This window comes from Pyxicephalus adspersus, chromosome 4, assembly GCF_032062135.1.
Source record: "Pyxicephalus adspersus chromosome 4, UCB_Pads_2.0, whole genome shotgun sequence".
NCBI lineage: Eukaryota > Metazoa > Chordata > Amphibia > Anura > Pyxicephalidae > Pyxicephalus > Pyxicephalus adspersus.
Window position 1 is genome coordinate 5,080,262 of NC_092861.1, and position 11,286 is coordinate 5,091,547.

The following is an 11,286-nucleotide window of genomic DNA, read 5'->3' on the forward strand; positions in this document are numbered from 1 at the left end:
ATCTTTATTCTGAATTAAATATAAAAAATTATTATTTTTTTCCAATAATATAAGTAACTCACACAATTACAGTTTTATTTCTTCTAACTGTATTATTAAAACAATATTAAAAATTGTTCAGGCTGACATTGGTGTTAAGACCAATTAAACCAACACATTCTGACATTCAGGGCATGAATGGGTTAAGGATTCTGTTAAAACAGGTAGGTTATGTGTTAGTGTGTGGGTGAGTTGAGGGTTAATAGTTGGGTTTGTGCACAGTGTTGGGCATTATGGCCGCCTATATCTTTATCTACAATTGTTTCTTGGTGCAGAATGTCGGTGGCGCGGTGTTTTATGATTGTAAATACAGAAAGGGAATTAGGTCTATATGATTGCACGCCATATGCTGACCTACATATAAACACATACATAGTACATGGCATTGTGTATGGAGAGCAGGGCAGGGCTAGCTGTGCATTAGCAGAGTTTCTGTCTGTAATTCATGTGGTTGAAGGCAGGAGGACCTCTTTAAAGTGGGGGGAAAAATGAGGCCCAAGCTGCCATTGTTCAGCTCCTATGGTGCATCCTACAGAATGAAATAGAGCCCCAGCTGTGACACTGACAGATAACAGGTAAAGGGTCAGTGCACCCAAAAATGAGTTATTAATGAGAGGAAAACACAAAAGTCCCAATATTTGTATTTCCAATACATAGAAAGTTAGGGGGCCTCTCAGCCTATCAAGTTCCACTAAATAATCCCTTATAGGATTTTTTGAATGTTAAACTGTGCTCAGAATAATGATGATGGATTATAAAGGGTTACTCTAGGAATTGGGCATTAGGAGAGAAATGTAGTAGTAAGACTGCCACCTATTGGTTAGATAGATGCATTACATGTAGATAAAGTTTTCAAGTCTTTTGTAATTGGTCACCATCTACTTGTATTTTTTATTCTGGTACAACTTTGTTTCCATCAATATCATTATTGTCATTCACATACTTATTGCGCCTGTTTTACTAAAACATATTGCAATGCACATTCTGGCTTGCTATAATGCGCTGCTGTACCACAACTATAGACACATTGGTATGTTGTGCCTTGTGACATAAAACACGCATAAAATAAATTCAAATTTCTTTGGCAAACACTAGTCCATATCTGAAGCCTAATCATAATGTTTAATGTAACCAATAGGCCAAGATGGAATATATGATAAAAATCCAGTTATAGCCTTGCAAAATGAGAAGTGAAGTCATTATTGTGCTGTGTGCACAGAGAGGAGCTGTGGGAGGGACCTAGAAGCTCCACCCACTGCAGGCTGCCTGTAGAAAACTACAGGGGGGCGGAGACAAGACCAATCACCTGGCACCAGGAGAGAGAGTAACACTGGCTGGTCTTTATTACAGGAAGTTCCTGCACAGGGGCAAATTGCATAAAGTTTTGTTTTATATTACTTTTAAAGAATATGAAATATTTATTGAATGATAATATCAATGGATAAAACTTTATTTGCTATGCAGAGATCCTGGTATCCGGAAGGATTGTACAAGACTATCACAGTTTCATGTTAAGTGTAAGGGACGTTCTGCACACATCATAATTAGGTGCCACGAATGTTGTCGCTCTTTGATCACCGTGGTACAGAACATGTCAGTGGCGTCCCTAGAAATAAACACGCCGCATTGAAGTAATACACTGAGCCGTCTTATCTGATCCTGACGGTAGCGTGTTTGCTTTCCCATGATTCTGGGAGGGTCGCCGTCTCATCCCCTCAGCTCATCGCCTCTCTCAGTGTCATTATTTACAGATCTTCCATGGGAAATACACATATCAAAGAGGATAGGTTGTGGGTCACATGACTCGGCGCTGTACATCGCGGACTGTTGTATGCGAAGTTGGAGGAGGATGAAAGGGACAGATTCACTCATCAGCTGCCAAGTCAATGGAAAGAGAAAAAAGAGAAAAAGAAGTTGTAATGTGAAGTCATTGTGTCCATTCAAAATGACACAGAGACACGGTGGTCAGATCAATGGGGGTCAGAGATCATAGACACGTCCCTTTCTGTCCCCAAAGAGCCCCAAAATCCTTATGAACGCTCTTCTTGTCACCAACCTGGACTATGGCATCATCTTCCTCCACCAACCAGACTCTCCACTCTACATTCCATCATGAATGGTCCACCTAGACTTACCTGTCCTTCCCACCACTCTTAATCTGCTGCCCTGTCTGCAAATTTCTCCAGTGACCTCCATTTCTACCAAGAAAAAGGCTTTGCTTAAAAATCTCACAACAAGTCTTGACCCACCTATATTTCAGACTTCATACATGAATACCTCCCTAGATGCCGTCTTGGCTGCTCCAATTACGTACCAATAAGTTCCTCACTCACAACCTCTTCCAGTGAATAGCTCTAAGACTTTTCCAGAGTTTCCCCATTCTTTGGAACACTACCCTTGGTCCCATCAGGTTTGATTCAACCTTCAACCTATCTGAAAACTTACCTACCTATTTTTCTCTACCTCTCCTACCCATAAGGAGTCACTATTTTATACCCCTATTGTATACTAGACTCCCAACCTCCTAGATGGTAAGCTATGTTGATCAAGGGACTTCCAGTGTCATTGTTTGTGCTTGCTCTGTATACAGTTGGGTCATCTTCAGCCCTTCTTTATCGTACGTGGTACTTTAACAAGTAAAAGTTTATCCAACCTATATTTTTTTTTTAATTCCATAATTTGGTAAAATATAAGGCTGGGTCACATAAAGAGGTAGCAAATAGGTCTGCCCTAAACATTCTGTAGGCCTAGAAATAGTGAAAAAGTACCCTACCCAAAATTAATCATCAGTTATGCTTTGAGAGCCTTCCCAGCTCATCCATTTAGGTGCTGAAAACATGGAAATTCCAATTTGGGTAAAATTTTATGTTGGCGTTAGTAATTGTTTAAATGACCTTCGGAGGAGGTTTAGCCACCCGTCCACTAGACGATGAAGATGTTATCATCCAGTGGCCTGCCGTACCTGTCAATGACACACATAGGCATGTTGGATAGGAACTCAAATTTCATGTTCTGATCCAAGGACTAGTGCTGGTCCGAGTTGGCATCTACTCCGATTGGACCTGTCCAACCACCACTACTTCCTTTAAATGATTGCCTTGGAATCATTCTTCTAACCCTGGAGTGTGGTGGTACCTACTACATCATTTGGTGACGCCTACATCTATGTTCATATGAATGTACGTGGGTGTTGGTGGGGTAAAATTTTTTTCAGGTGCTGCACTTGGTAAATTGTCGTTTGATTTAGTTGGGTGGCAATCTGGAGCTGTCTGGATGACCGATCCTCCTTGGTAGAAGGGAGGACCTTCACCCTTCTTGACCACCTGCTGGGTATATTCAGCTGATGGGGGCCCCCTAGTGCTCTTTTCAGGAGTATGGTGCCCCTTTTCCCAGCATGCTTTGTGTCTTACATTGTGTATTTGGCTCCCGCTACATTTGTTTATATGCTGGTGCCGGGAAATGATGTTCATCACTCAACATCTTCTCTAGATGGAACAGGAAATCATTCAGCAGAATGAAACCAGACACTTAAACGGCAAAGAGGCTTAACCATTTGTCTGTATTTACTAGATACAGCGAGGAGGAAAAAAATACAGAAAAATTCAACAAATTAACGCTTTAAGGGACTGATACATAAAATCCAGACATTAGACCAAGGATGTCTATCTCTAGCCAGTGAGGGCCACCAACAGGTCAGGATTTTCGCCTTCTGACTTTTTGTAGACCATTTTTTGTACTGATCTCAGAGAAATACTAAATGTGTTGATCCCGCTCCTCAGGGGTGGAGTTGGACACCCCTGGGCGTGGCAATATTACTGAACCTGCTTGGATAAAATTATATTTCTCCATATCAGTTACTTCTTCTACATTTTATGTTATCGTGAGTGGATTCATCGAGGGTTTAATATCACCTTCTGACTCTTTGTAGACCATTCCTTGTACCACTCCCAAAGAAATGCTAAAAATATGTGTAGATATCGCTCCTCAGAGGTGGAGTTGGACACCCCTGGGCCTGGTAAAATCACAGAACCTTCTTTTATAAAATGATATTTCTCCATATCAGTACCTAATTCTACATTTTTTGTCATTGTGATTCATCGATGGTTGGTTTATTTTTCAGGTCAACAAAGCTCTGCGATGTGAAGATTACCGCCGACTCCTGCTACCGCCATCGTCTGGCCACTGAGGGTAGCGTCCACCGTCTGAACGGCTTTGTTGAACAATGACACCTCTCCGAGGACCTTTGGAGAAATAAAAAGATAATGACTGGTGATTTTTACTTTGGAAGAGGTTGATGAGTTTACGTCTTCTGTGTTTTATATCTTTTGGGAACTCCGCCCCCTCTAAATAAAATGCATAATGGGCAATTGTCATTGTGTTAATGGAGGCTCTTGGGAATTTAGTTTGTTCTAACCCTCCACCACTGAAAATAGCTCTGAAAGGGATACATAGTGTAGGAACACATACCCACAGTGTGAGTTACACACCGGGGAAAATTCCCACCCGTTTCAGACAATAGCCATTCCCCCTGGTAGCTACATTAGCAACCAACTGGACTTGTTCCTAATGTATACAGCAGGTGTTTCAATTCCCTGATAGATGTTACCAATGTGTACCTATGCTGTAAATTGTGACTTTTAGTACTTAGAATGGGGATGTGAAGAAGTGGTAGGTAGACTTTAGTAGAATTCAAGGTCTGCATGGGAAGGTAGGTGTGCACGTTTTTTTTTTTTTTTTTATAGGGATGGAATTCAGCTTTAAAGCTTTGCCAGAGTTTCTCAAGAATAGGAGCCGATGTGTACAATGGGGATTACTCAGGAATGCATCTTCCATGCTGAAAACAAACACACACGCGTGTGCCATACACAATCCCTGGACTGTGCGTCTTTGTTTAGAATCACATTACACGTGTGAAGGAGAGCACGTAATGTTCTGCCCCTTCCCTGAATCCTGGACACCAGTGCTGAGAAATAAGAGTAAAGCCTGCAATTAATCCCAGATTACCTGTGCTCACAGCAACCACCCAACACAATGCACAGGCTACATGACACCGAAATATCAGCTGAATTTCCCATCATGCCCTTCTGCAGGAACATTCAATGGAAAAGGGAAGCTGTGCTGCAGTCATGGAAAGCCTAATAATGACATTCTATTATGATTTGAGCAATTTATTGGGTGAGAGTGGAAAAGTCTGCCCCCTGGTGATGTGTTGTCAGAAAAGTCCCTGCATGTAAGCGGTGGCCTCTCTGCAGAGGTCTGAAATCCCCCCGTTGTGACAGACCAAAAACTATCGGCAAGATCGATGCTCCCTATTAGTTAGAGAGCTCTGGCTGGGCAGGACCCCTGCAGAAAGACTGGTGCTTCCATAACGAGATCAAACTCAATGGACACAGGTATAAAAATTACCTGTTGCCCCCACAGACACATCAAATCATAACACTGCTCTCACAGATGCGCTAGATAATAACCTCATACAGGTACCTTGGATCATAGCACTGCCCCCACAGGTAACCCAGATCATAACACTGCCCCACAGGCACCACAGATCATACCACTGCCCCCACAGGCACCCAAGTTCATAATGCTGCCCCCACAGGTACCCCAGACCAAAACACTACCCCTACATGCACCTCAGATCATAAACCGCCCCATAGGTACCCCAGAACATAGCACTGCTTCTACAGACACCCCAGATAATAATATTGCCCCACATAGGCAGCCACGAACATAACACTACCCTCACAAGTACTCCAGATCACAACACTGCCCCCATAGGCACTCCCAAACATACCAGTGCACTAACAGGGACCTCAGATCATAAAACTGCCCCCCACAGGCACCCCAGGTCATACCACTGCCCCCAACAGCCACCCCAAATCCTAACATTGCCCCCCACAGGTATCCCAGATCATAAAACTGCCCCCGGCAGCCACCCCAAATCCTAACACTGCCCCCTCACAGGTATCCCAGGTCATAACACTGCCCCCCACAGGTATCCCATATCATACCACTGCCCCCCACAGGCACTCCAGATGATAACACTGCCACCAACAGCCACCCTAGATCATACCACTGCCCCCTTACAGGTATCCCAGATCATAACCCTTCCCCCACAGTCTTGAGGACTCTTTTTGGGCCAGGCAGTGTATATTGCAATAATTTGGCTGAATCCAGAGTCACTCTTTAATACATAATCTCAGGAGACCTTGCAGACCGATAATTATTTGACTGATCTAATATCTTACCTCTTGAGTCTTGATATTGGCTGCGCGGGCACTGCAGGTTCCGCTTCCTCCGGCCAGCACAATGCTATCCGTACAGAACCTGGCAGCTTACAGGAACTCCCCATGCATGTCGGATGCTGGAAATGGGATGTCTTGTACCAGGCTAGCGGTGCGGAGGTCCCATAGCTGCAGGGCGTTGCGTGCCACCCAGGAGGCGGTGAGGATATAATTGTTCTGTGTGTAATAAAAATAAAAAAATCGTATAAAAAATCCACAATAATAGTAACAAAGTAATCTTTATGTTCCATATATGGTCATGGGGTTGATTAGTCCAATAGTGAATTGGTAAGAAAATTGGTGAGCTGGCGGTACTCGCTGACAAAATGCATTACCGAATGCCTGTAGGAACTACTAGTTGCGAATATACCATGTGGTCAGTTTGTTAGGACTACAAAACACCTCCCCCTATACTACAGAAACTAGGAAGAGGTATTCTTTAATCCTAAATATCAAAGGGTGACAATATTGCTTCTTTATATATAGCAAAAAGTATCAATTGTCTATGTAGCCAGAGCCCAGGGTTAGAGATTTTTTGTATGACAGGTACTCTTGACGAACTAAAGAGCAATCAAGATGGCAATGTTCAGGAATTATTTACTGCCAGTTCAGTCCATTTGTTTCCAGTAAATGGTATTTTTATTCTTGATGATTTATTATGAAGACAAACAGCATATTCTTAATTTAGAGCTCAGGTCACTATATTAGGAAACTGCAACCAATATGGTAGGATTATGCTGACATCTAGTGGTCAGGATTGGTATAGCACACAATAAAATACAAGTTGATCTTTCTGTTTGTTTGTATGAAATTTTTTGCTACACTACTCAGATCTATCCATCTACTCTCGTATATTCATTCCACAGAGGCTAATTCTATTCTATTCTATAGTCCCAACATAAGGACTGGAAGAGTCGATTGCTTTCGTATGATGTAACACAGGAAGTGTGCAATGGACACAGATCAGGTCTGAATTCCAGAAATAAACAATCAGTATTAATATAGACATATAGTATAATACAGACATACATATATATGCATGCAGCTTCCAATGGTAACGGACCAACAACTGACTGAGTAAAATCCCTCTGTTGTATATTTGTGGACAGAAAGTACATTTGATGCTGTGAATTAGGCAGAACAGAATGACAGGAAGGAACAGTAATGTGCACTCATTATGCAGCACTACTAAAAATAAATGATGCCTGAATGTGTAGTGAGCAGCCCCATGGATGCATTAAGTTGTATGTAGGTCTACCTCTTTTTAATACTGTATTTGTAAGCTGCATTTTCAAGATTAAGAAAAATTGTATAAAGCTAATATAATACTTTTGCTACTTTTTGTCTTCTATGTCTTATGGAGATCTGTACTGAAATTCACTCACCCTGATATCAATGGCAGGCCCACAGATGTGAGGACCATGAATGACACTCCGGGCTTCTTTTGCCATACGTTTGTCCCAGATCTATATATATAAAAAAAAACCAGAGCAAATAAACATAAAATAGCATAAAAAAGTTATCTGTAGAACTGCAGTATATGTCAGAGCTATATCAATATATAATAATAGTGTGTGACTGTGGAGGGACATTAGCATCTGTACAGAGACTGATGGGACTGGCTCAATGATCTCTGTACAGCACTGTGGTATATGTCAGAGCTATATAAATATAAACAGTAATAATAGTGTGTGACTGTGGGGGGGGGAGGACATTAGAGTGTCAGCTCCTCTGCACAGAGACTAATGGGACTGGCTCAGTGTTCTCTGTACAGCGCTGTGGTATATGTCAGCACTATATAAATCTATACATTTTTAAAAAAGCGATACATCATTAAGAATAGATCATTTTCCCCACCTTGATGGAATCATCCCATCCTCCGGTCAGGAAGACATGATACTCAGAAGGGTGAAACCTCAGTGCAAAGATTCTACGTGTGTGGCCACTGGTCAGGCTCAGGTCATACTCATAGAAATCTGGGGCCATTAAGATGTTCTGAATCTGAAAAAAGAAAAGTAGATCAAGAGAACCCATCACTTTCCATGTTCGGTAAGATGCAAGTTCTAACGATCTAGACACAAGACCATCACAGCTACCAAAATATGGCCAAATTTTGGGTAATTTGGGTATAGTTTAGAACACATAATGCTCCCTACATTTCATGGACTATGTCATGCTGGTGGTGTGATGGAAGAGGCAGAACGTACAAAAGTCCTACAGCCTACAAAGACATCTCGGACAATGGTGTTCTTGAAAACTTGTGGTGAAGACCCTTTTCTGTTCCACCATGGCTTTGCCTTTGTGTGGTTCTCACCATCCATAAAGACATGATGTGATGAGTTTCAGATGGAGGAACTTGAGTTTCCTGTACAGAGCCCTGGCCTGGGAACAGAACATACAAAGGTTCTATAGCCTACAAAGACATCTTAGACAATGGCGTTCTTTAAACCCTATGGTCAGCTTGGTGAAGGCCATTTTCTGTTACTGCTGCATCGGAAGGGGCAGAAAAGCACAATTATAAGGCAGCAGTAATAAACTCCAAAATGATACAACTTCATGGCGCTGGTACCAGAAGCTACCAATCTGATATTCCACACCTGGATCTTTCAACCCATAAACCATTGTTACCTCATTGGTGTGACTGTCATACAGACGGATGTGGCGGTCCTTCCCAGCCGTGGCAAAAACGCTACCGTCCATGCTGTAATCCAGGGCATGGATCTCATTCTCTGGTTCTGTAGTAGAAAAAGCGTTTAACTTTATGCAGCTGGGAAATCATCAGACAAAATACATTTTTTTTACAAAAAATTTTCACGAAAACATTTTTGGCATGGTGGACACTTTGGATGAACTTCTAGCCAACAAAGGTAAGAGTGGACATGTTGTTGTGCCTTCTATTAGGTAAGACTTGTAATGTTTGAAATGACTGATAGAACTTGGCAAAATAAAGGTGAAATCTTTCAATGGGTTTTTTTCTCTTCTTGAAATCCTTCCAAGTATTCATTATGGCTCACTGGAATCACAATGCCGCTCTGACGATGCCTTCATTTGCTTTTCTCTCTCGAAGGATGTGGTAATCTTTGTTCAGGCATCATTCATGGTCACCATCTACTTCCTGGATTGAGTCCCCAGGTTGGAGATGGTACAATTGTAAAATCTTGGTGAACAGGAGGTACCTGACCTCTAGCTAGATCTGGGCACTGCTGTGTGCTTGGGCAGATACCAACCATGAGCTGGAATTGGTGGAGGATCTTCTGGTGGAAAGATCTTAATTCTAGAATGTAGAGGAGAAAGTCTAAGCAATGTAGGACCACTCCATCTCTTGTAGAGCCATCAGTACATTACCTGTTATGTTGAGAACATTTATCCCAGACTGGATGTCATAGAAGGAGACTAGACCGTCTGCTCCGGCCCCCACCAGGATGTTGCTGTTCTTCGGGTGGTAAATGAGCGCGGTGATAGCTTGCCTAGTGCGATGTCCAGGGAAGACATTTGATGCCAAAGAGCCACTTTCTGTATTTACAATCTAAAAAATAGGAAGTTGGATTGGCTTATGAAACACATTGACAGCTTTAAGGATAGACCTCTATTTGGAAGAAGTGGTCTCTCTGCAGAGGACCGATATGTCCTAGCTAAGTCTTATGTCTGACAGAGAGCAAAAAATAATGCTTAATTCCACAAAAGATTGACGTGGACAATCCATTACCTGAATGGCGCCATTTCCAAATCCCACAGCCAGCTGCTTTCCACTGGGGGAGAAGCGGAGGCTGTAGATGCTGTGCCTGTCCTTGTTGAGCGGGATGCGATGTCTTACAAAAAGTTCCCCGTATCTCTCATCATCATCTGAACCCTCCTCTACGCTCTCTCCAGAGCTCTCCAACTCCTTAGATCTAAGGATGGCTTCTTCCAAGCGTCTTCTAGACATGGCGGCGGAGATTACTGCAACTGAAAACCAAACCATGTGACAAAAATATAAAAAGATGGACCAAACCATTAGGGATAGGGGGGCTGTGAGAACTTGGTATGGTGGTATGGTGCCCCATCATGACAAGAGAATCCACAGCTGAGTGTTCTCCTCACCATATTGTGTCCATTAAATGCTGGGGACATCTCAGTGTTCCTCAGCTGGCATACCTGCACCCTCCATGCCAAGCCTTCATATTACCAATTCCCACCCTCCAGCTGGCAACTATAAATCAGGGAAAAGTTTGGGGTGGCAGATAGATGTCCCACACACACAGGTCTTCCAGGTAACAATGTCATTGATGAGGTCAGAAACGGAGACCCTTGTGAACATTGCTCTGTTTCTAATGTAGAAGTAATTTCATGCCCCTTTGAAAGCTGAAGCTTCAATAAAGTCGGTCTGAGATTTAAAGACCTGAGTGCATGATAGTCATCTGTAGATACGAGCAAGGATGGGGTGGGAGCTGATGTCCAATATGGCAACAATAGGATGGTAGGAACCCATCATTATGGGTGCAGCAGGTATACGGATTAGGGAACTCGGCAGAAGTAGGATTGGACCCCCTTATGATCAGCACACAAGGAGTAATGACCTGGAAATTCAGTCCATGGATGGGTGCCCTGTATAATGGGCACAGCAGGTTTAAAGACTGAGAAACGCAATGTGAGTTCATGGAAACCACTCAAAACAGGCACAGCAGGTGTAAAGACCTGGGAACTCACTGCGGGGATAATGGGAGCCCCTCACAATGAGCATAGGAGACCAAGGAACTCACTTGGGTGCTGGGGACCCCCTTAAAATAGGTACTATTATAATCCAATCACAAGGAAGGTGGGATAATGTCACAATGGGCACAGAGTACATGCAGCACGAGGATAGTGGCAACCCCTTTAAATTGGGCACAGACTACTGACCCAGGAACCCGGCACAAGGATAGTTAGAACCCCTTTATATTGGGCACAGAGTACTGACCCAGGAACCCGGCACAAGGATAGTTAGAAC

The 11,286-nt window shown here is 42.8% G+C and overlaps 1 protein-coding gene across 2 annotated transcripts; it reads right to left on the reverse strand.

Annotated features, from left to right (window-relative positions):
- Nucleotides 1–898: 898 nt before the first annotated feature.
- On the reverse strand, nt 899–10,265 carry LOC140327994 (uncharacterized; the record flags this gene model as incomplete). 2 transcript variants are annotated; one of them, XM_072407260.1, is given in 8 exon segments in its annotated part: nt 899–1,914; nt 4,106–4,280; nt 6,285–6,497; nt 7,706–7,786; nt 8,178–8,321; nt 8,949–9,055; nt 9,666–9,846; nt 10,027–10,265. In XM_072407260.1, coding segments are annotated over 6 exon segments (858 nt in total). In that variant the 3' UTR covers nt 899–1,914; nt 4,106–4,280; nt 6,285–6,371.
- Between the last annotated feature and the right edge of the window lie 1,021 nt (nt 10,266–11,286).